Source organism: Caenorhabditis briggsae (assembly GCF_000004555.2).
Source record: "Caenorhabditis briggsae complete genome, chrX, whole genome shotgun sequence".
Taxonomy (NCBI): domain Eukaryota; kingdom Metazoa; phylum Nematoda; class Chromadorea; order Rhabditida; family Rhabditidae; genus Caenorhabditis; species Caenorhabditis briggsae.
The window spans coordinates 7,765,109-7,789,466 of NC_013491.2; the positions used below are offsets into that span (position 1 = coordinate 7,765,109).

Here is a 24,358-nt window from a genome sequence, read left to right on the forward strand (position 1 = left end):
CTCAGCGCTGAGCTCCATGTGGTGGAATTCTACTTCGGACTTTCATAGTCCTCAAAAAAGCACGAAAAAATGTACAAAGTTCATCACGTTCATTCAATTGGAAATGATTACTCAAAATGAAATTAGCCAAGAACATTTGAAAGAACAAACAATTTTTTGACACAGGTGGCAATGTTATGAGCTTTTACTCTGAAAAAATTGACGATTTCATTCGAATTCAACTTACTGTGTAAGTTCTCTAAAATTTCATTTTGTACTTCCTACTTCTAAGTCATCTCAACATTTGTGAAAGATAGCAAATTTGAAAACTATTGAACTTTGAAATTGAACTTTGAAATTTGAAAACGAAAACTATAATAGTGTTGGTGATATTATTACTAAAAGCTTATTATTCCAGAGCATTTACAGTAAATGAAGAAAATTTCCCCAGTATAAAACCCGAACCCTTCCGGATGATGATAGATTTCAGTGTCCAACTATTTTCATTGATGATTAAGATTTATGCACTTTTAACGTTGTTTACAGCTTGGGAAGACAAAAAGTCAAAAGCGTGAAGTATAGATACGGTTGACAACCTTCCGAGAGGTAAGACGGAAACAATGTTATACACGTAGGTTGTAGGAGTTGGATGTAGATGTTTGAGGTTGATTTGTGATATTTAAGATTTGCAAATAAGGAATGGGATCATAGTGATCCAGGCATGAAAAACTTTTTTTTGACTGAACTTCAAAACACAATGTGTCCAGTTTCGGTTGAATCGAATGAGGAAGTAAGTGTTCCCAGCCATGTATACGGAAAAAACAAAAACAAAGTTCAGCATCAGAATCGGACTTTTTGAAATTGATGAATGTGGATACCGTATCCATTTCCAAAAACCTCAATTGTTTTAGCGGTACGTCAGTAAACAAACGTTTGATATTTCCTACGAGAATCAAGACACCGTAAACAATTTTATAGAGTGACCCTCCTAAGATTTCACTTTAAGCCAATGTATTTTGGCTCTTGTAAAAGATATTGAAAAGTGGACATCTAACAAAAAAATTTTGATATTATGACAAGATTTTGTCAGTTTGCCATCTTTTGATATCTTTCACATGAAATGAGATATGAGCTTAACGCTTACAGTTTGAGAAGAATTCCATTTGAGTGCTTACGGAGATCAAGTTTGAAGTTGCGACATTCCATGGGCGGTTTGATGAAGGAAATTGAATTTTTGGGACCCATTCAGATAACGATTTTTTTTCAATTTCTATTTATTTAAGTTCTCAACATATTTCCAATAAAAAATTATTGCTGTTCGAACTTGCGATCTGTGAAAATAATGCATAACTTGCCCAAGACTTTATTCCTCTTATGAATTTAGTTTTATGCTTCTCGTTATGTATAGTGTTATTTCTACGCATTTCATAGTTTTTTCCTACCGTAGACTTAGCCTCATCTGATTGGAGTAGAGATGTCTTCCAAGGGGCGTGTCTTTACACGCCAATAGCTGAAGATTGCTAACCAGCATATAAGACAGGTGCTTAATCAGTTTTCTTCTTCAGTTCAACACGCATCAATGCGGCTCAAGTCCTCCGCATTTGCCATAACTGGAACCTTAATTCCGGTTTATAAAAGAACGATGTTCAATGGATCAAAGTATTTTGAATCTTTCCGCCGTGCTCCAGCTACTCGCAGAAAGATACTGATTCTCATTTCTGGACTAATCGCTGCCGTTTTTATTACCAGAATGACTATTCATTTCATCTCATCAAACAGGATCGATTGCTATCAAGCTACCGAGGGGAACAGTTCCTCGAAAATTCTCAAAGGTCAGCTTTTCTGCTACGCAAAGTTCCTGGTTGGGAATAAAACGGCCGTGTTTGGTGGACTGGAGACACTTGGAATTTCCCGTTTGCCGGTTATCAAATTGACGCAAGGATGTGAGCTAATGGTGAGTTGAACTTTGAGAAAACGTATTAAGTAACTCTTGTAAAACATTTCAGATGCGTTCCAAACAAAATGAATCTGCCGTCGAGTATTGGTTGTGTCGGTGTGAGGAATCTCTATGTAATGCTCCTATTAGTTACGACAAGTTCAAAAGCAACAACAACTCATTGAAGGCTTCCTCTCCTGTTAATTTTTTGCTTAATTTTTATTTTTGATGAATTTTCTTTTGATTTGTTTTGTAAAGAATATCATTATCGTACTCCCCACCTCGTCAACATTTCAAACCTCTTGATTTATTTCATTTTTTACTTTTCTGTGAAAAAAATTTTATAAGCTGAATAAATAATTGGTAATGAATGAGTTTGTGTTTTCGGAAAACTTGAATATTGATTTTAAACTCGAAAAAAGGTTTGAAAATTGATTCGATACTGTAACTGAATATATTTTCTGGTCCAGCTCGCTAATGCGGCTTTCCAAATGTGAAATCATGGAGTAGGTTCAGTTTTTACATTCAGATTGTGTTTCTTTCGGATTCTAATGTACCGCATTCTCTCTAATAGAAGCCCAAAGGTTTTTATTTTTTCACCTCTGTCTCAAGTTAGACTTCTATTAGAAGTGGGTTTCAATTAGAAGGTCGGTTTCTATTCTTCAATTATTTTTTTTCAAAATTTATAAATTTGACAATTAAGAATTCGATTCTTCGATCTTCTGATGGGTATTAAAACATTGGCTTCACAACGACTAAAAATATCAAGTACAACAATAATCACAAGCGTGATGCCTCTAATTTGATCAAAATTCTTCGAGCGAATTCGTGTGCCAAAAATCACTTCGGGCAAAAATATGAATAACTTGGCTCCAAAACGAATTTTGGAAAAAGTTCAATGTTTTCCCATGTATATACAGCGTGGCTTATAAGTATGAACTTTTTTTCCAATCGTGGCCAAGAAAAATTTAAAATAATTTTTTTTTCAATTTGAAAACAATCAGAAAGTTATTTGAGTCTTTTTTTTTTGATGCGCCTATTATTTTTCCCTAAACAAATCTTCGCAGGAAAAAAGGCGAAATTTGAGGATGAAAATCGGGATAGAACAACCTTTTTTAGGTTAAAAATGTGGTTATTGCGGGGGCGTGACCTGTTGTAGGTTTTTAGAAATGGATATAACTTATATCCGGTTGGTATTTACTAGCGTTTCCTAAAATTTCGAGATTTGGCAGAAAACTATTTTTTTCAACAAACAGCGAAGGAAAAATACAATTGAGTACAAATACCTTATTTGTTAACCGAACATTCACTATTACGGGCACAGGAAAAAACGAGTAGTTTGAAGATATAGAGAAACAACTTTCGAGTAGAAAGTAAGAGGAAATGCTTGAAAGATAATAAACGAATAATTGAAACAAGAGTGATAGAAATAATCCCTTGTTAGAAACGAAAAATAAATTCGATAGAGCTGAAACTCGTAACAAATGTTTTTTTGGCGGGCGCAGGCACTATTGAGGGAATCATGGGAATTTAAGGAATAAAGTGGGACAAAAAAAAACAGAATGTGCTAGAATAGGGACATGTTGTTTGATATAAATTCTAGGATGAGTAGGAGAAAAAAAACGGTAGGAGTCAGACGGATTCAGAAAATTCCAATGATCAATAATCAGATAAAATGGGTCGACGCGCAAACAAGTTCAACTCCTCGAGAGGTGTATGTAAGCAAAAATTCGAAAAATATTGGTTTTCATACATCCCCCTAACAAAATCTAACATAGTAATATCCAAGAAATCGAAAATTGGAAAATCAAGAATTTTGAACTTACTACAAATGATAGCTCAAAGTCCTGAAGATTGGAATTTGAAAACCTGAATTTTTGAAAATATTCCTTAAAAAACTGAAAATCTCAAGATAAAAAACTGTAAATTCGATCAAACATTTTTTTTAGTAATTTACATAGGAGGCCTCCACACTGTTTTGACAATTTAAAAACATTATTGGAAAGAGCAATCTGATAATTCTGAAAAAAAATTGTTGCAAGAGCTTTGGAATGTCTCAGTTTCTTAAATATTGCTTACATTAGAATAAAATGAAACTTACAGAAAAATGGTCCGTCTAATTTTGTTTTAAATTTACTGTTTTGAACTTTTTCAAAATGTGAAAGTTCATCTTGTTGGCTTTTAAAATCTCGAAAAATTTTGAAAAAATCATTTGATATCTGAAGGACCATTCTCTACTGGTCCAGAGGGCTCTATATTCTACTATCGTGCAGCGAGTAAAGGAAAGTGAACGAAAAAAAATTACAAAACGATCACAAAAAATTAAGAATCCGTAATAAACTAATCCATACTCAAAAATGATTGCGTAGTAGTAAATATAAAAATGAGGACTGCGTATAAGTAATGTCAATCAGCCTTCCTGTGAGCACCCCAAGAAAGTGAAAGGTTCTTAAAAATGACCGTTTAGGACAGATAAATAGCGATGAAACCGTCTACATAAACTCTGTTGTTTTGAGGTCGCGACGCACATTGCGTAGCGCCCCTACAAGTGAGGTCGTAGCGCCCCTAATAAGTGAGGTCGCAGAGAATGCAGAGTCTGGCATTGTGCCGAGTGTTCTGCGCAATACAGGCACGATGTTGCATAGAAGACAGCTGTCTGGGGCAAGTGAGGCGCTGGTCTCCAGGTACAAACTTCTCTTGGATGTCAAATGACTGCCTCAAAGGGTACAGAAAGTTTTATTAGAAACGAATGATGATCCGGTGAATAGTCTCATTTCAATTTTTTCCACGAACGAGGAGGAAACCTCTGATTACTCTTATATTTAAAAAATTGGAGCTGTGAAAGAGAAATGTCAGTTGCTGTGACCGTGTACGATATATGATTTTCGCTTAAGAACAAATGTAAAAAAATCAGTTCTCGAAAAAAATGATTCGGAAAAAGAAAAAACGAATGTTTTCTAGATGGGAAGCAACGGAGCGGAGGGAATTTTTCTTGGAAATCGGAATTTTATCATTCTGTGTCTGCACAAAGTAGAAAAGAAAAGTGAGTACGAGAAATGCCGGTGACCGTGAACGAAAACCCCAGAGCGACAACTACCGTCCCCTGGAAAGCGGATATCTCGTTAAAATTCTTTTGAAGGGGAAAAAGCGAACTCTATTACTTTTCTATTTTCTTGATGTTTTGAAAATTTTTACAGTTTTTCCTAAAAAAAAGAATACAAATTATGATGATGAAATCATTGAAAAAAACGATGAAAACAGTCGAACAATTAAGAAAAATAGGCGTTTCATGCACCTTTGAGTATAATTTATGAGTTATCCGCTCAGAGAACGATAATACAAATACGTTTACAAGATTTTCTAGTTTTTTTATAATCAAGCTATTGAAATCATTTTCGGAGACGACAGTTTTGGCTGAAACGAAAGGAACGTGGTAAGGAAACACGAGGGAGGAGGAAACATCTGTATTGATCGAATCACTTCCAACTGGCAGATATTTGCATTTGTGTGAGAAAAATATCTGTTCGAATGGTTGGGTGGTGATGTGCACAGGACGACCATGTATGGTAATAAAAAGTGAGGGACAAGATGCTTTTCTTTTTCGTCTTTTTTGAACAATAGTTCGAAAAAAGGAGAATGAGAGAAACGATACAAACCGAAAAGTGGAGCACTATGTGGGATAAAAAATCATTACGAAGTAGTAATATTCTAAAATGGAGAGATGAGAGAAAAGAAAAGTGTTCAAAAAGCATTTCCAAGGATCATCGAGTTCTGTAGCCGATTTGCCCTTTCAGTCAAATTTTGTCACTAAATGTAAAAACGAATAAATTTTGAAGTAGTTGAAGTTATTCATTTGAAAACACAACCCAAAACCGACAAAAATGTAAAATATTGCAAAACCATCCCTCACTAAAAGCTTCCGAAAACATTGCCGTCCGATGAAAATCTAATGCGAAAAAACTTTCATTTCCAACGAAAAAATGGGGTAGGTAGAAAAAAAAGGCAACCTCTGAGAAACCCAGAATACACGAAGTTCCGAAAGACATGACGGTTTGAGGCAGAAAAACGGTTGGAGACTGTGTACATATACTGAGTTCATTGTGGTCGCGCTGCGTAGCGCCCGTAACAAGTGAGGTCGCGGATGAAATGGTACAGAGTTTGGCCCCCTGCCAATCGTTCTGCGCAACATTGGCGCAATCGTTGCAAATGAGGTGGCTGTCTAGAGAAAGTGAGGCGCTGGTCTCTCGGGGCCATTATTTCTTGATTGTCGCATCTTTTTGAAAACTTCGAATTGAGCTGAAGATTAATACATATTTCTGAGAACTGTTTAAGAATCATTCAAAACAAATTCCCGTCATCTAATATTTTTTACTCGTGGTTTTAGATCTTGGGGTTTTTTCATGATGTGCTTGTTTTTTTTCAGTTTTTAAAATCTGAATTACTCTTCTTCAATGATTTGATTACTGTTTAAAATCGAATTCCATTTTAGATGTTTCTGCTCTCCGCCGGTTTCAATTCACCCGCCACGTTTCAATATCCCGCTATTCTTTTCTCTTTTTTTCGTTGATAACAACTTCTATTAATTTTATGAAAGAATCTGACATGCTTGACGCACTTTTTTCTTTTCGTTGATTGCATCATTAATCTTCTCGGTTTTTTAGAAAATGACATGAAGTTTAGGTGATTCTCGGGGGAAAAAAACTAATTTTCTCCCTTTCGAGAGAATTAGTTAAAAACAATTTTCAGTTTTGCTAATTTTTCGTATGCACCACATAAGTTCTCCCCATTTACTATTTCTCAGCACCACACCGATTAGCATGCCAGAATCTCGCCGAAATCTTGCCCAGTACGCGACTTTGCGCTGTGGTCTTGTTCAACCTGGGCTCAGTTCTCTTATCACTCAGAACTGTTCCACAGAAGTATTCAACGTTTCGATTTATGATAATTTTATTAGCGTATCAAGTTACAATCTAAAAGATCTGTCACCCATAAATCCGCCTCTCTTAACATCTTCCCGACATTCCTAAACGTTTTGTCAGGTTATTGTGCTCACCATAAATAAAAAAAAGCTGTCATAAAATTGGCGGAGTCAATCAAAGAGAGTTCGCGCGTGTCTCCTCCTCTTACCAGTCGGCTTCACTCTCGCCAGACGCTTCCCCGCTATACTTCGTCTCAAAGTTCATAAAATGAAGTGATTAATACAAACAAGAGCTGCGTATACATAGAAAGCCTTTTCTCTAGCAATATTCTGTTTTTACTTTTTTTTCCATAGATATCAATTTGTTTCGCAACGGTCCCTTTTTCTCTTGAAAATATCTTCAATTTGAGACACAGAAAATTGTACAGTGTCTCTATATTGATTTTATTTATTCTACATTCACCTATTTTCTTCTATTTCAGTTGAACGGAGGCGGAATCCTTTTTCGAGCAGCTTTTTTTCCCGAGAAATGTAGTTCTAGGAAATTCCTCCACATTCCCAATTTTCTACAAAAAAAGAAAATTGGTGGATACGAATGTAATTTGTTTTTTTTCTTTTTCTGGGGTTGCTCCTCACGGACGCCAGGTGCACAGAGAAACTAGTGCTCTTTTTTTCTGAAAAAATTCATTGGGTAAAAACTTTAGACAAGTTTAGACAAATCACATCAGCCTTTAACAACCTTATAACACAATTATGATAACACTGAAGACCAAAAAATTCGTTCTACCTCAAGAAGTTATTTTTCTTCTTCCATCTTTATTATTGATATTTTCATCCGTAAACTTATTAAAATCTCTTCCTTCGCCTAAGCAGCATACCTTCAATTGTGGACGCACGTTATCTACAACTCCAAAACTTGTAAACAATTTTCTGTACTTTTGATAAACCAAGCCTACGTAACTGCTAATTGCTGTTTTCCCATTTTCCCATTTTCCGCTTCACTGCTTCAAAGATCTATTCCATATTTTCATAAAAGATAAAATCTTAGTTTTTCTGTCGTTGTCTTGAGTTCAATGACCTCTCCTTTAGGATCTCTTGCTCATTGAAAAAGTGCACCTAGGGATTTTTGAGTCACAGCTTTGGTAGTGAACTAGTGCTCATGAAATATCAAATGTTCATTCGGCGTATGATTCACTCGCTGCCCCACAAGCGCAGTTGAAGAACTCCTCGGGCATTCCAACCATCCGTGGGCTTTTGTAGTTTTCTCTGACTGTCTAACCTCTGCAAAAAGACAATGCATCTTGCCTCTCAGATGCAATAGTATTATTCATTGCAGCCGTCTTTTCTATGCATTCTGCATACGGCACACGCGCGAAATGGCATGTTCTCTGCGGCGCCACCGCGTGCTGGGCATAAAAATAAAAGATTTTAGAAAAGGTCACAAAATTTTGTATTTTAAAGCAATTTTTTGGATTTCAATCAAGAAAATTTTGAACTTTAAAAAATTCAGAAACGATTTATGAAAAACCTCCTGCTTTTCAATTATTGTTTTTTTTTCGGGTAAGAGCTATTTAGTACGTCGGACGAACCGTCATACGTAAACAGGCCAACGATTTCTTGTTGTTTGTTTGCTTGAGAGATAATTTGATTTGGGTGCTAAATAAGGTATAGATTTTTTGATTTCAAATCTTTTGAATTTGGCGACATTTTAGAATTTTTCAATACAAAGAAAACGAGGGTGTCTCAGTCTAAGCCTATGATTTCAAATGAAAGCCATAGTATTCTGAAAACTTCCAGTCAATGAATTGCTGAAGTTTGTGAAAACCGGCGAACATCTTTTTTTTTCACTGATTTTTTTTATTCTCTGTTTTTTGTTCAGTTTCTTGAGCTGAAATTTCTTGTTTTTCTTCCTCAGAAACACTCGCATTTGGCATCCACTTTGAAACATTTTGCTGTATATGTCATATTTTCAACGGCCTAGTATCCAAGGGTACATCGGGAAAGGGTACATCTAGGTCTTACACTAGAGTATATTGATTCCAAGCACACTTGGGATTTTGTGGTACATACGGAAGGACGAAAATTTTTTTTTCTATAGCTCTAAATTATAGGTTTAGGTTAAAACGACCTGCACACCAAAATCCCATTTATCCTTTGAACTTATGTACCTCAGATCTCGGTGTGCCCTCTACATACACTTTTTTCATCCGCCCTTAAATCCTGGGTCCCCGTCAAGATGAGGGAGATGAATAAGAACCTCTGGAACCTCATTAAGCATGTCCCCTAGTTTCGAAATTTTTCCACTATCTTCAAAATCAAAAATAAAATAACAGAAGTTATGAAAACGTCTGAAAACGATGGCAAATCAGTTGTTCGAATGCTAGTTACAGCGAAGTACATCCAGGAGGAACAGAGACCACAATTTAAGATGAAATTCTCATCATGCGAAATTTTTAGATTTTAATGTTTCTCATGATCTTTGAAATCCAATTTTTTTTTCAGAATCCAAGATTTTCTTTAAACTTCAAAATTGTTATTGAAATTCAAGAACTTCTTCAAAATCCAACATAAATTCGAATCCTGTGTCTTTTTATTGACTTTTTTTATTCGAGATTCGCCTTTTTCTTTTTCTTTCTGTTTAACCTTTCTGAATTATACATCTAATCTTCGAATAATCAAAAAATAGATTTGAAATGGCCAAAAGTCTACGAAAAATTACACTTTCTGTATTCTAACCTTATTCTACTTTCATATGAAATAAATTCATTTTTGATATTGAGGGTGATATCCGTTCGGAATATACAGAATTACTCTTTGGTTTACCTTGGTACAAAATCGAGAGCAGTCTTCAGTTTCATTGTTTCTCTTTTTCAGGATAATTGAGATAAAACGAGAAGATAACAATCTCGGGTTGTGTGTATATTGTTCCTTCTGCAACGACCACGCGTGTACAATTGAGACCAAATAATCATTTCAAGTGTTGTCAGTAAATGGAAAAACGCATTCATTGGAAACCGTAAGAACACTCCAGTGTTCCCCATTCGAATCAACACGTCCCACTTTTCTACCGCTCATGTCATGGGAAGAATTTATGAATGAATACGTTGTTGATGGCGTGGTGACGATCAGTGTCTTTGTGCAGATTCTAAAAATGATTGGAGTCGGAAGGAAAATTCTTCGAAAATTCGATGAATCCACCAAAGACACCTCTGACTTAGTGCTGAAAGTTGAGGACAAAAAATTCCACGTTTCCAGGATGGTAAGTTTTGTCGCAACCAGTTTCACACAATCAAGTTTTTCTTAGTTTCTTGCCGGGCAATCCCCTGTCTTCTATACTATGCTTCTGGGAAGTTTCAAAGAATCCAAAAAAAACGAAGTTGTTCTCAAAGACACCAGTGCCTCCGATTTCCAAATCTTCTTAGAGGCATTATACGGCGAACCATCAATTGAAGGTGATAAAAAAGTTTTCCGACCATTTTTTTTTCATTTTCAGACGATACCGTGAATGCCATTCCAACGCTCGCTGATAAATACAACACAAAAACAGTGAGAGCTCAGTGTGAAACGTTTCTCGTGAGAGATTCGATAAAAAGCGCCAAAGAGAAGCTGAAATTAGCAAAACAATACGATTTCAATAGACTGAAGGTAGTTTTTGCTGTAATGGTGTTCAAATAATTGTTTTTATTGCAGAATAAATGCCTTGCTGGAGTCAAGACAATGAACGATGTTCGTGAATGTTTGGCTGGAAATTTATCAGATATGGATCAATCTGTGGTTTCTTTTCTTCTTCAAAAAGCGGTTACCTTTGATTTAAACTGATCTTTTTTGTCCAATTTGTCTTTTTTCTGTCCTACTTTCATTCTGTTTGAATTTTTATGTATCGAATCCTTTTGATGATTATTTTCCTTCCGTTTATTTTCTGCCTTTTCAATTTGTTTTCTCTTGATTTCAATTTGTTGGTTATATTTCTGATAATTTCTCGGTTCTTAACTTTTTCTCTTGAATACTCACAGTGTTTTTGATTGTATTGCTTTATTTCATGCTTACCGTATTTTCTCTAAAAGAATAATGGTGCACTTCGAACTTCAGTTACTCGGTTGCTTTGAAAGATAGAGAACTTTTCAGCTGATGAATTATTTGACATGAAATTGACAGTGTTTTATCAGTTGACAAATTTTCATGTCTCTCATAAGAACCAAGTAATTTGAGATCAAAGCGCATGCATTATTCTTGTGCAAAAAAATTGGAGTTGTGGCCGAATTTTCACACAAGTTAGGCCACCGTATTTCAAGAAAAATTTTCGAAAACACAGCCGGCAAACGAATGCTCCCGTAACCCAACAATAAATATTTTCGCAAAATTTTTGACTTATTTTTGCAGAAAGAGGTGGGACTTTAGGTGAAGATCTAACTCTACTTTTGATGAGGGCGCGGGCAGCACGACAGTGTGGGGCTGAGAGGATTCGGAATTCGTCACTTACCATTTTCTTATTGATTGTTCGAGTGAGAGATTTGATATGAGTTCGAACATGGAGAATTTTCCTGGGAGCCGTAGTTGGAGTTTTAAGAAGCTTGGAGTAGAGGTGCCTTGCCCGTTTAAGCTTTCGAAATGGTAGAGAAAAGGGTTTGGATTTGGGTGGAGGAAGCAGAGGAGTATGATTACGAATAAGTGTGGAAAGAATATCAATAAATTTAGTGAATTTTTCGGAAGGAGAAGGCAATGCACTAAATGAGAGGTCCCAGTCGATGGTGGCGAGATCGGAGTTGAGGGAGCGCAAATTGCATTTCTTGAACCATAAACAAGGGCGAGATATAGATGGAGATAGAGGAGTGAGAGTGGTAGGAAGAATGTGGAACTTGACGGCAAAGTGGTCAGAGTTAAGCAGTGGAGGCTCGACGGCGACGAGAAGTGAGAAAAGAGACAAACTGATGATTATGGTTAAGGGGATTCCAAGATAAACTGGGGAAATTAAAATCACCCACAAGAATGGAGGAATCAAGAGGGAGGAACTTATCTAGATGAGCAATGAGGGAGGAAGTTTGAGAAGTAGAGGAGTCAGAAGTAGAGGAGTCTATAAACTAGGACAATAGTGAAAGGAGAGAAGGAAGGAACATTATAGGGATACGATGAGGACGGAGACACAGAGCAAGCTAGTATTTCTGAAAGATGAAGAGAATAATGACGGTCCATGTTAAGAGGAAGAGTCGAGAGTGAAATGGTCGGTTTAAATAGGAAAGCAACCCCACCTCCTCTTTTTTGTGATGAACAAGAGGGTCTCCAGTCCACGTTGATGGAATAGAGAAGAGGAGATGGAGTCGTCGAGGAAAGTTTCGGACAAAACGAGGAGATGTTGAGAAGAGGAGGCAAAAATATCAATAAGGAGATGAATTTTGGAGATAGTGGCTACGCCTTTAACGTTAGCAAGTAAAACCTTAATGCACATGTCATCATAGTTCGAGACAGTCAAAGGGGGAGAGGGACGAAGTGGAGACGAGAGAGGTGCAGATGGAAAGGAAGGATCAATAGAAACTCTGGACTGTTTGGTGGGACGGGAAGAGGAAGCTGTGATAACGTGGGGGTTGGAAAAAGGGAAAGAAACAGTGCAGGCACTTACACAAAAGGACGTGGCTTATCATTGAGCTTTTAGTGGATATCTTGCATAATGTACTTGGTGGTCTTCGCCTTCAGGTTCTCATCGTATACGAACTTTCTGGATGCACAAAGGGTTTCGAGTTCGGAACGGGTCAGGTCACGGCGGGCTCTGAGTTTGGGCTCGATGGTGTTCAGGAGTGGCTCGTCGTTCTTGATCTTATTGAATCCTTTGAGGAAGGTGTCACGTTCGGATTTGGAGGAGAACTGCAATTTGAGAGGACGGAAACGGGAAGAGCAAACGTGACGATACACCTGTGATGGGATTGGAAGCGAGTGCTTATTAGCGATGGCGGCAATGAATTCAGAGTCTTTTTGATCTTCATTTGGGGATTTATCATCAGGGGCACGTTCGATCACCGCTCTAGTAGACTTTTCCAAGAGTTGATAAGCCTGCTTAGCGATTTCAGAAGGGCCGACTGGAGCTGAAGTACGCTCAGCAGAGGTAGTCATGGAGGACAGGACAGCATTGGCGAACGATTTGGTAGAGGAAGAGGGAGCGGGAGTAGAGACGGCATCGACAAATACTTCAGAAAGAGCTGAGACAGGAGGTCCAAGTTGGGACGGATCGGGAGTGGTCTGGCAAGTATTCGCAATTATCTTACCAAATTTGGTGGATCCTTCTTCAATCAGTCCATCTCGGATTTGTTGGATAATGTCGGTTAGAACAATTACGTGCTTGTGCATTGCCAGATAATCGTCATATTCCACAAACAGTGGAGGCTCGGAGTCCAGGCTCGAATGAAATTTCCTCTTGGCCGGAGGCGCCATAGCAGACATGGCGATGACGGCAAAAAGTTAGCGAATAATCAGCATTTGTCTTTGATGTTGTTGGTTGCCGCTCTGCAACGCCATCGTCTACTTTCGTCGGATTGTCAATTCTCGCCAAATCAATTGCAGATTCCGTCTTTGATCCTCCAATTTCCAGTGACGTTTTGTTGCATTGACTATTTTTCATGAAAAAATTGATCAACTCGTCTGGAATATAGCAATCCATCGGTGGATCATTTTTGTCAAGACCGTGGTCGTGTAGCCATGTCTGATACTCTTTATAAACGTCCCAGAACAAATCCGCAGCATCAACCGAAATTTCATAAATTCCTGTAAAAAAGATTAAAGTTTCAGTTTAGATGATGAGAAAAAAAATACCTGTCGATTCGATGCACTCTACTGTCAGTATTGGATTTTTGACCGGTTTAACTACTTTGTTGAATGCAAAACGCACAGTATGTATGATCTTCATTGCTTCGAACGAAAACACTGAAATAAATCAATTCGGGTACAAAGTCCGGTTGACTTTTGTTGCAGGTTGTGTGGACATTGTAAACCAGGGAGTCTTGGCATTTAATTATTGAACTTTGGATAGTAGTCATGATTGCCTGAAAATTTGAGAAGATTTGTAATAAGAAAAAAGGACTAGCAAAAGAAACAAGGGAATGAAGATGAAAAACAGAACAGAACGTTGTCAGGCATTTTCGATCGAATTTTTAAAAGAATCCTTCGATGAAACAATAATATTTCTACTGATAAGCAAGAAAAACACTTAGAAGTCTGCAAAAATGTGCTTTTCGCAATATAGAGCAAAAACAAAGAGGATCCCGAGATGGAGCAGGAATCGCGTAGACAATTAATAATAGCTAAGGTGGGCAAGTTGACTGTTGGCAGTGGTGGTTGTAGTCGGAGTAGAAAGAGATACCTTTTTGTGTGGAGAGTGGTAGACACAAACGCGGTAACGCGTACAATTAGTATGGTCCTCACACTATGCAGACGAGACACTGTGCGACATAGTAGAAACTGAAGTTAGAGAAATCTGACGAAATTAATTTGGATTGGTCTTTTGAAATAATTCATACAGGATCCTCAAAAGCTTGTAAACTCTAAAAGAGAAATAATTAAAGACGATTTTCCGAACTTCAGAAGACACAAGTGCTGTGTTATTTTAGAATTAAATGAAATATCATATTTCAGGAATTTCCTTTAACTTTTTTCGTCGAATTTGTTTGATAGCTTTAAATGTGATGTAAGAAAACCAGTCGGTTTACGCCCCTTCGGGGTTAGACCTCCTGGCCCCCGGTTACAGTACCGTAATCTTATAAAGAAATTTCTTCACTTTTATTCAGTGCCTTAAAATTGAGAAATTCGTGTATTATTCAATTTTTTCGAAAAGATTAGAGCTTCTTCTTTACTCTCGAATCTCTGCTGAGAACTTTAAAATTACAGTTTTTCTAAACTTTCGAACTGCCAAAATGCTTTATTTTTATACTCAGATTTTTGGAGTTTCAGAATTTTACAATTTTCTAGTTTCCGAGTCTTCAAACTTTCTAAATTTCAAAAATCTGAGTTTTTGAGTTTTTGAACTTTCTGAATTTCGCGACGTTAATAAATTCAGAGTCTATGGTCAAAGATTTTGATTCAAAACTTTCAAGAGTTTGGAAAACTTTCAAAACTTCAGTTCTTATCTGATTCTGAGAGTTTTGGAGTTTTTAAACTCCCCAATTTTTGATTTCTCAGTTTAGGAATCTTGACCTATTCCTCCTTTTCTGATTTTTTATGATAATTCGAAAATCTCGAAATTCTGGAAATCCGAATTCGGAGGTTCAAAATCTCAGGTATTTATTGATTCGAAATTTCAAAAGCTAAAAATTATGAAATTGTATAACTCTAAACATAGGTAATTCAGTTTCCCAGAATCCTAGAAGTTTGTAAATTAAAATTTGGTTGTAAATCAAACCTTGACTTTTTTTGATTCAGAAAACTAATTCAGAAACCCGGGAATTCGAAAATTAATAGTGTTCAAAAGTTCTGAAGTTTCAAAGTAAATAAGAAACTCAGAAGTACGGTTAAAAATTTAAAAGTTCAATGGTTTCAGAAAATTGGGAGTGAAAAATCGCTCCGGCTTGCAAACTTTTAATCATACTTGCAAAATCAGGGCCTGGCGAGCCCGGATCTTCTGAATTCGAAAAAATTATCGAATTTCAGAAAATGTTTCAAGGTTCATCTGTGTGAGATGTTTCAGAAGTGAAAAAATATGTTAATGGCCCTCCTTATCTTAAATCTTCAAATTTGCTGATTACACAACAAAAAATCAAAAACTTCATAGTTCGGTTAAGTTTTCCTTTCGACTTGAAGCTAATGAAACTGGGAAACTCTTGGCTAGGATTTCATTCAAACCGATTAAAACAGTCAAACATGTATTTATTCATTTCTGAACTCTCTACAAAAATCCGAAAAAAAGTTACCGACTATCGGACTCGATCCCGCGACGCGCGGACGAAAGCTCAGCGCGTTAACCACCACACCACCCTGTCACCACAAAAGAGTGGGAGAAATGGCGTACACGTGTGTGAGTTTTCCTAACTCTCTTCTCCCCCGCCCGCCACGCTCAAAAAACCAAGGAACGTCTCCAGATTACTTCAAAATCAGAATTTCGAAAAACGAAAAGTTCGAGCATTAACTAAGACACACTTCTGACCTATCTGTCCAGGTTTCAGCTCAATCGGTTAACTTCGAATGGGTGAACAGCCACGCTACATACATCCGGACATACGGAATTTGGTGAATGTTATTAGTAATGATAAGAAAAAAAGAAGAAAATTTTGTCAAATTGTAAGTATAACACAACAAAATTCATGTTTTAGAATGTCTTAAAAATTGAGAAAATCGACTTCGATTACTATTTTTGCACTAAAGGCGATTTTTGGTGTTGAAACTTTTGTAACTTAACTGGAACCGGCAAGCGGATTTCAACAATTTCAGAAGTGTTGAGATACGGTAATTTATTCTGCAATTTTCATCAACATCTGGGTTTACAAGATATTGATGTTGTCTAAAAGCTAGTGACGGAATATCTGCCCCATGGTTATGAATCGCTAACAATAACGCGTTTTACCATCCATTCTAGATTGACTAGCTTGATATGAACTCGGTTTCCGTTTTTTTATGACCCCACGTCTCATAATGATCTTAAAAGTTATTTCATCTAATGAAATTGACACGCTCAGAGAGATGATTGGAAAATAGGTTGTTTGGTGATCTTGAACCGAACGTTGTGATGAAGCGAAGATCTGGATGTCTAAGAAATCGCATCAAGTGTGTGGTGCGCGCAGATTTTATGTTCGGCACGAGGAAGAAAGTATTTGCTAGAATCTGAGTAGAATAGTCAGAGATGAATTTGTAGCATCAACGAGTATAGATGAAGAAAGTAACGAAAAAAAACAACGACGCAATAATGATTCAGTTTGGAACCTCCATCGTCCTTTTATACAGGGATGCTCCTGCACCTATTCCCATCTGGATTTCCCATTAGTAGAAGGGAGAGTAATTCAGCTAGTATACTCAGACACTGTGAGAAGGCTCAGACAGTGGATTCAGACAATTTGAAGAGATTTTTACGACAGACATTGTGAAGAGGTCCATACAAAGTATACAGAGGATGTGGTAATGAATAGTTAAACTAAACCAGTTAACAAGAAATGAGTAAGTTAGTCTCTGATAGAACTCGAAAACAACAAAAACAACTGTTCTGAACTCCGGGAATATTGTTTCAGAAGTGACACGAAATTAGAAATGTTGCACTTCTTGGGATTCGTAACTTGGGATAATCAAAATGGAAGCCAATGGAATATTAAGGTTTTTGTTTCGTAATGTAGGCTTAGGATAAAAAGATTTTTATCGGCAATAAGTTGAATAAGACGTTTCAGCTCAAATGTAAGCCTATAATTTTCAACCAGAACACAGAAACCCTAAAAAATTTCAGTTCAAAATTTTGAGTCATTAGGATCCGGACCGGTAATAAGAAGACAAATAGTAGTTATATCAAGTACTATCTGGTACAGGAATAGAGGGATAGGTAGAGACGGTTAGGGAGAGGCTAGGACAGATATACCCAAATCCCAAATTATCAGCAATTTTCACTTTTGTCGTTGAAGTGTCAGTTGAAGGAAACCTTGATATTCTCTAATACGGTTTTCCGAGCAAGCCTGTTTGCGTGTCATACCGTTGGGAACCGGCGGCGATCGGTCATCGTACCCTTTCCCAGAAAGAGCCAAAAATCTCTGTGACGCAGGCCAAATCGAGACCGAAGTTTTGCTTAGAAAAATTATAAAAATTAAATTGAACTGTTCCCCTGGCAATCTGGGCCCTGTATTCAAGGAACGAGTGTGGTAACTTTCTTTACCTGTTTTTTTGGACGATGGTCGCAAAAATTTTTTAAGATGGTGATATCGATAAAAATTTGATAAAGTTTGTGAAGCTGCTTTCATGTGTGGAAAAATATGAAAGAAAGAAAAATCATAGAGAATACAAAAATTGTTTGAATTGTGTCCAGATGAGCGATTCGGCCAATTCTAATCTTTCAGCCTGCTCTCGTGCTCAGACGTGTTGCTTCAGATACTTGTTGCGATCCTTGTCCTGAAAACTCTATTAGATGTATTTGACAGAGATCAAGAAAAATTGACTCGAAGTTGGATGTTAGGGGCCCTTCTAATGTTAGAAGTGCAAAATGTTTGGTGGTGCGGTGAAGTGCACTACACAGCCATTTTCTAGTGACTCACTGAATATTTCTCAAATGTTTGATAGTTTGCATTCTTTCTTCTCTAATTCACTGTATCTTCTTCGTGTTCGTTCAATTCGTCCTTCTTTGTTTTTCCGTCTCTGGAGAATATTTGGAATCAGAGACATTGGACTCCAAGTCAGATGGTTCCGATTCCGAAAATGTCCAAGACGATGATATTCTACGGGAAGTTCTGATTTTCTTTTGTTAGGTGGACCACTTTTAGTTGAACGAAAATTTCTCTGAAATGGAACTCAAGTTATGATGGAGATTTTGTTCTCCAAAAATCTTACTTTGTTCGCAGTTGGAGCATCAGTTGAGCCTAATAGTGGAATTGAGTTTTGACGACGTCTAGCTCTCATGTTTTCATCGTATATCTATCGTGTTCCTTTGGAAAAGGCTTCGCATCTAAATTTTTCCAAAATTTTTAAAATTCACGAAAGTTGAAAAATCCTCACCTGTTGATGTGTTTTTGCGTTGGTATACATTTTGAGAAATGTGTCGGTTCAGATGTTCAAAGGTTCGTATTGTTCTCATTGTCACAACATAAGGATTGAAAGAATTGGCGAGTTCTTTCCCAATTCTGCAATCGAAAATGATCATTTCGAAGCAATCGAAAGTGATCAGTTTTAAAATTTGAAATTTGAATGAGCAATTTCTCACTCACCAAATCCGTCATTACACCGAAAATGATAGCCCTGAAGTGATTATTTGACCAACGGTCAGAAATGAAGAACATGAGAACAGTGAAGGTGAGCTTCGTGAATATTCAGAAACGGACCGTCATCTTCAGTATTTCACGATAAAAAGTTCTCAAACACGAATCTCGGAGAGTATGGATATAATCGATTAATTTTGATTAATTCTGAAAAAACATTTTGAAGTACTTACTGTATTACTCCAGCGAATTGAAACTTACTTTATGAAAATCAGAGCTCATGACTGATGCAAGCATCAGACCATGAAAATATAGACCAATACACATTCGGTCATTGGGAATACATAGATAATGAAAATTCATATTTTGAGCCGCACTTTTATATGGACCGAAATGGGCGGAGTTTCGTGAATCGTGTGGCTGTAAACACAATTAAGAGAACCTGAAAAACAAATCATTTTGTTATATAATGAAGCGTTTACAGCAACTATTTATCTCAGGAAAATGAAATCCATAAATACCAGATCTTTCTTGGTTCAATATAACAACTAGATGACACTGGATGTGCATATAGTCAAAATATGTGCCAGTCACCATTGCTTACCGCACGGCGCAATAATCTGTTTGTTGTTTGCCGTAATATTTTGATGAGGGGGGAATCATTTTCGAGCATTTAATGGACACTGCACAAGAACCCGGACAATTTTGTTTGTGCACCTTCCTGGTTTATTGGGATAATTAATTAGACAACACCGCATATGCGTTTTGCCAAAACAAGTGACAGTCACAATAGTTTACCGCACGACGAAATAACCTGGATTGTTGTGCAGTCTCAATCGAATGCTCCAATAGGATTTGTTCTCCCTCATTATAATGGTACAGTAAACAACAACACACATCTTATTGTGCCGTGCGGTAACCGATGGTGCCTGTCACTTGTTTTGGCCGTATGCAAATCCGGTGTTGTCTAATCGTTATAATGGACCAACGAGGTACACATAAGGTGTTTATGGAATTCATTTTCCTGAGACGATTGCTGTAAACTCTTCATTAAATAATATAATGATTTGTTTTGCAGGTTCTCCTATTTGTGTTTACAGCCAAGCAAATTTCGAAGCTCCGCCCATTTTGGTCCATATAAAAGTGCGACTCAAAATAAGAATTTTTATTAACTATGTATTCCCAATGACCGAGTGTGTATTGGTCTATATTTTCATAGTCTGATGCTTGCATCAGTCATGAGCTCTGATTTTCATAAAGTAAGTTTCAATTTGCTGCAGTAATGCAATAAATAAATATTTCAATCTATCTACTCAAAATGGAAATTTTTCTGTCTTTTGCGGACTTTCTATTGAATAAATCAGGGGGCCGTGAGGCTCCTATAGTGGTGTGTAGTATGTAGTCATGGACTACCAAGCTCTTCATGTTTATTGTTTCATGACCCTCCAGGTATTAGGATAGTTACAGAGTCAAGAATCAAATTTTTCTAAATTATGCTCAAACATGATCCCCCTAGCAGTGAGTGAACCGACTGATAGGTTTCCTATTAGACAGACAGAAACGTTTCTATAGTAATAAGAAGATCTATCACAACAAGCTCCGAAAATATCTGTTTTTTCTTACATATGAAATCACCCAAACGTTTTTACAGAATTCCTGACCTTTTCATCTCTTCTTCTCATTTCGATCGCCAAAACGTCAAAACATTTGCCTCCCGTAATCGTCATTTATGGCCAATAGAGCTGTGCCACCGCTTTGTATGTTTTCGGGAGAAGTTTTACCGTTCTTCAATTCTCCAATCATTCTACAAGAAGGCAAGTCTTCAATTCTCCAATCATTCTACAAGAGGACAAGAAGGCAAGAAGGCAACAAGAAGGTACCAGTGTACTTTTTCATCGGAAACGCAACAAGCATTTTGGATATGTTTAGAGTCAGTTCCCGGATCTCAAGAAAATCTTTGCCCCTCTGCCAAAAAGATCAAGGAAAAGCACGAGAAATCCCTGGAGAAGAATTTGGATTTCTTCTGTTCAATCAGATCTTAAACAATTTCCAGAAAATTTAAAGTGAAAAAAATTTGAGAATTTGAAAAATTACTAAAATTTAAACATCTAAAGTTTTAGGTGCCAATCAACAAGCGATATTTTCAATTTAAATAGAATGAGAACAAATATGATGATTATGGAAGTTTTCTGGCACATCGGGACGACAGTTGTAATTGGTAAGTGGAATTTCGTTATTCTTAAAATCCGAGATATTAAAAACTATAAAGTCCAAAATCAAGACATTTATCTTCTTAGTTAGTAGATTATGTGGATATGTGATTTCAACAAAAAAAAGTCAAAATCTGGATCACTGGTTTTAAGTTCATATTTGATCCAATTTTTCAGCTGGAGCGCCAAGTTAGCACACTGGGACAATAATGGCCAACTATCAATAGCTTGAAACAAGCTTCGAATCTTCAAAACTTTTTGCGTGTAGTATAGCCAGCGTGTGATCATAGCCATCGACCGAACTGGATTCAACTTGTTCCTGGAGTACCGAGAACATGTTAGGATTGGAAAAGTAATGAATTACCTGCATGGTAGGTTGCTTAAAAACTTATACAGTGCGCGTCATAATGATAGCACCACCCCATTAAATGGGGTTTTCAGAAAAACTAGAAATTTTGGCAGAAAACGGCAATAACCATTCGGTTCAGCATCTCAAAAAACCTTTGTGTCCCCTGAATCATGAATCTCAGCTCAAAACTTCACCCAGGAGCAAAGTTATTCATGATTTAATCCAAAAACCCAGAAAATGACAAAAATGTCTGAAAATATTTTGTTCTAAAACTTGAATAGAGGCATCAATTTTTGTGCAAACTGTCAAAATAGACTGTTTTGAAACTATTTTAACAAATTCCAACAAAACATTCTCAATTTATTTCTGAAATAAACATGAGATTTTCCGTTTTCCAGGGTGGTGCTATCATTATGACACGGTGTGCAGACAGACTTTTGGTTACTGTAGTCCTAAAACACTTGACTGGTACTTGATTGACAGGGGACACATAGGTTTTTTGGGATGCTGAATCTAATGGCATCATCCATTTTTCTCCAAGATTCTTAGTTTTTCTGAAAACCTCAAATAATGGGGTGGTGCTATCAATAATCAGCCTTCTCCATGTGTTTTAAAGGGTTGTCATATGCATTGTCCAACTATCATAAGCCTGAAATCCCATTTAAAATACACCCATTGACTCTGAATAAAATGTTCTGAAATGCAAGATTTGTCGTTCCCCAAAATTGAATCCAGAAAGAATGTTAAGCCACTACTACTGGGATCAAGTGAGGGTGAGCCTTTTTTGCTATACTTATGCTCCAAACTTGTGATTTGATCCGCAGAATGCTCCTAACAACGGTCCAACAAAGAATCCGTTTGTCAATAAGCCGTCCACTTCGAAAAACGCACACTCGAACCTTGCGATCCCTGAATATAATGCATTTTTCAACTTTCCAGAAAGTCTTGAACCATAAACGGTAAGAAAGTAAATTGAGACTTCCATTTGGTCGGAGAAATTTAGCCGTCCCACCGACCGCCGACCGGATCCGTCAACATTCCAGAGAGCCTTTGCGTACACCTCACTCTATTTTACGACCAACTATGTATTTTTGGCTGTGGGAACTGCTTGCGCAAACATTTGACGCAAAAATGCACGGATTCGGTCAGCGGTCGGTCGACGGTCGGTCGGTCGGTCTTTCTGTCGACGGTCGTCCGGCGGTCAGAAAAATAATGAAATCTTTAATATGGTTTACAGAATGCTCCTACTAATGTGCCAGTTCAGAATCAGCCTGCCAATGAGCCTTCCACCTCAGAAACCGGACCTTCGGACCCTCTGTTTCCAGAAAATAACCCATTTTTCACCATTTCGAAATCTCTGCTTACTATGAACAATGCTAAGGTGAGAAATTCTGCTATTTAGCTACTTTAGTCTGATTAGTATAATTTCAGAATTCAAATCCATATCAGCTCTCCCAATCGGACTACGTCTAGCAAGTTGACAAAAAAAGGCCTTCACTGGGTTCATCGGAGTGAAATTCCTCAGGTTTGGGAGATTTCAGATGAATTGAAGGAATCTGAAAAATATTTTCAGATCAAAATGCCGGAGATTGATCCAGCGCTTATTCAGATTTTATTGAATCTCTTTAGAGTTTTGGATTCTTGAATTAGTTGTCTTATTTTAATTTTTTGTGGTATTTATGTACAATGATTTTCCATTTAATAAATAATTTTGGTTTTTCTTTGAATTTCAATAAAAATAGTAACTTTCAAAATTTAGACTACAAATTTTCATAAACTTTGGAATTCTAGGAATTTTCGAAATTTCAAATTGGGATCTTACGGTACTGGGCAACAAGAATGCGTCGACACTGTCGACTCGACAGGTTTTTTGACTGTAACTTTCTTCAAAGTAGAGCTAAGGAGTCAAACTTTTTTGTAAAATGTAACAACTAACTCTTACAAAAATATGCTGAAATATTTTTGCCCAAGAAACGAAAAACAAGTTTTTTGGCGACAAAATTCACTTCTTGGAAAATTGCGGGTTTTGGATGTTTTTCTTCAAAAATATGGAAAAAAATAGGAAACGATAATGAATGATTTCTTCTATCATGATCAAAATTAATTTTATACATCCATAATCGTCAGATTTTTGAAACAAAAAACCCAAGATTCCGAAATTTTCAAAAAAGTGAATTTTGTCGCCAAAAAAGTTTTTTCCCGTTTACTGGGCAAAAATGTTTTGAAGTATTTTTGCTAGGGTTAATTGCTACATTTTATGAAAAAGTTTGACTCTTTAGCTCTATTTTGAAGAAAGTTACAATCAAAAACCTGTCGACGCATTCTTTTTGGCCATTACTGTATATACTTTTGGAGCTCCTTCATTAGCCTGAAATTTTGAATTCGTCCATTCTCGAAAATCCCCCATTACCCTATCATCTAACCCGCTTGCTCCACACTTGCTCATTTGTTCATTTCCTCTCCTACTTCTTTTTCTTTTAGATGCTGCCCTACAAATAAAAGTGTCATTATGGTAACCCGAGTTTCAAACAGACAAGGATGAAAAGTTATATCTATCTTTTGGCTTTTTTCTGTTTTTTCTTGAGTGTAGTAGTTTTTGAGCTTCTTTGACCATATTTCGGCGTTAGACCCATGGACCTAATATTAGAGCGACGGAGACCTTGAGCTACGCGCTCCAAAAATTCAAGACAAAATGAGCCAGAAACCAACCCTATCCAATGATTTAGAGCCGAGATATGAGCCTTTAAAAGTTTTGAGGCTAGAGACGCAGTGTGTCTCGTTTCTCTGCGTCTCTAGCTTGAAAATTTGGAATAGTCATAACACGGCTCAAAATAGTCGTAGAAATTTGATTTCTGAATGGTTTTTATGGAAAAAGATAGGAATTCGAAATTTCCCTCAAACGTTCGTGAAAAGTGTTCTTTCAAGATTCCTAGGTCTCTTTATGATTATCTGTACTTTTTTAACAAATTCCAACAAAACATTCTCAATTTATTTCTGAAATAAACATGAGATTTTCCGTTTTCCAGGGTGGTGCTATCATTATGACGCGGTGTGCAGACATACTTTTGGTTACTGTAGTCTTAAAACACTTGACTGGTACTTGATTCA

At 36.9% G+C, this 24,358-nt stretch overlaps 4 protein-coding genes across 5 annotated transcripts; 3 read left to right on the forward strand and 1 right to left on the reverse strand.

Moving 5' to 3' along the window:
- Positions 1 to 700: 700 nt before the first annotated feature.
- Positions 701 to 2,144, forward strand: CBG14040 (the record flags this gene model as incomplete). The annotated part of the gene is made up of 3 exons (XM_045239406.1): positions 701 to 769; positions 1,520 to 1,933; positions 1,986 to 2,144. The coding sequence occupies 3 exons, from the start codon at positions 701 to 703 to the stop codon at positions 2,142 to 2,144; spliced, it is 642 nt and encodes a 213-aa protein (XP_045095321.1).
- A 7,840-nt stretch (positions 2,145 to 9,984) lies between these two features.
- CBG14042 lies at positions 9,985 to 10,652 on the forward strand (the record flags this gene model as incomplete). Its single annotated transcript, XM_002644226.1, has 4 exons — positions 9,985 to 10,092; positions 10,138 to 10,285; positions 10,327 to 10,478; positions 10,524 to 10,652. 4 exons carry the CDS (start codon positions 9,985 to 9,987, stop codon positions 10,650 to 10,652), a joined length of 537 nt encoding a protein of 178 aa, XP_002644272.1.
- Positions 10,653 to 12,476: 1,824 nt separating this feature from the next.
- Positions 12,477 to 13,262, reverse strand: CBG14043 (the record flags this gene model as incomplete). The annotated part of the gene is made up of 1 exon (XM_002644227.1): positions 12,477 to 13,262. The coding sequence occupies one exon, from the start codon at positions 13,260 to 13,262 to the stop codon at positions 12,477 to 12,479; it is 786 nt and encodes a 261-aa protein (XP_002644273.1).
- A 6,351-nt stretch (positions 13,263 to 19,613) lies between these two features.
- Positions 19,614 to 22,895, forward strand: CBG14045 (the record flags this gene model as incomplete). Of its 2 annotated transcripts, XM_002644228.1 has the most annotated exons (7): positions 19,614 to 19,683; positions 19,770 to 19,884; positions 20,343 to 20,567; positions 20,812 to 20,909; positions 21,986 to 22,023; positions 22,488 to 22,631; positions 22,824 to 22,895. In XM_002644228.1, the coding sequence occupies 7 exons, from the start codon at positions 19,614 to 19,616 to the stop codon at positions 22,893 to 22,895; spliced, it is 762 nt and encodes a 253-aa protein (XP_002644274.1). The 2 variants fall into 2 exon arrangements, with proteins under 2 accessions (XP_002644274.1, XP_002644275.1); XM_002644229.1 differs by lacking the exons at positions 19,614 to 19,683; positions 19,770 to 19,884; positions 20,812 to 20,909; ... (1 more) ...; positions 22,488 to 22,631; positions 22,824 to 22,895 and adding exons at positions 22,112 to 22,191; positions 22,267 to 22,450 and having other exon boundaries at positions 20,530 to 20,637.
- Positions 22,896 to 24,358: the final 1,463 nt, after the last annotated feature.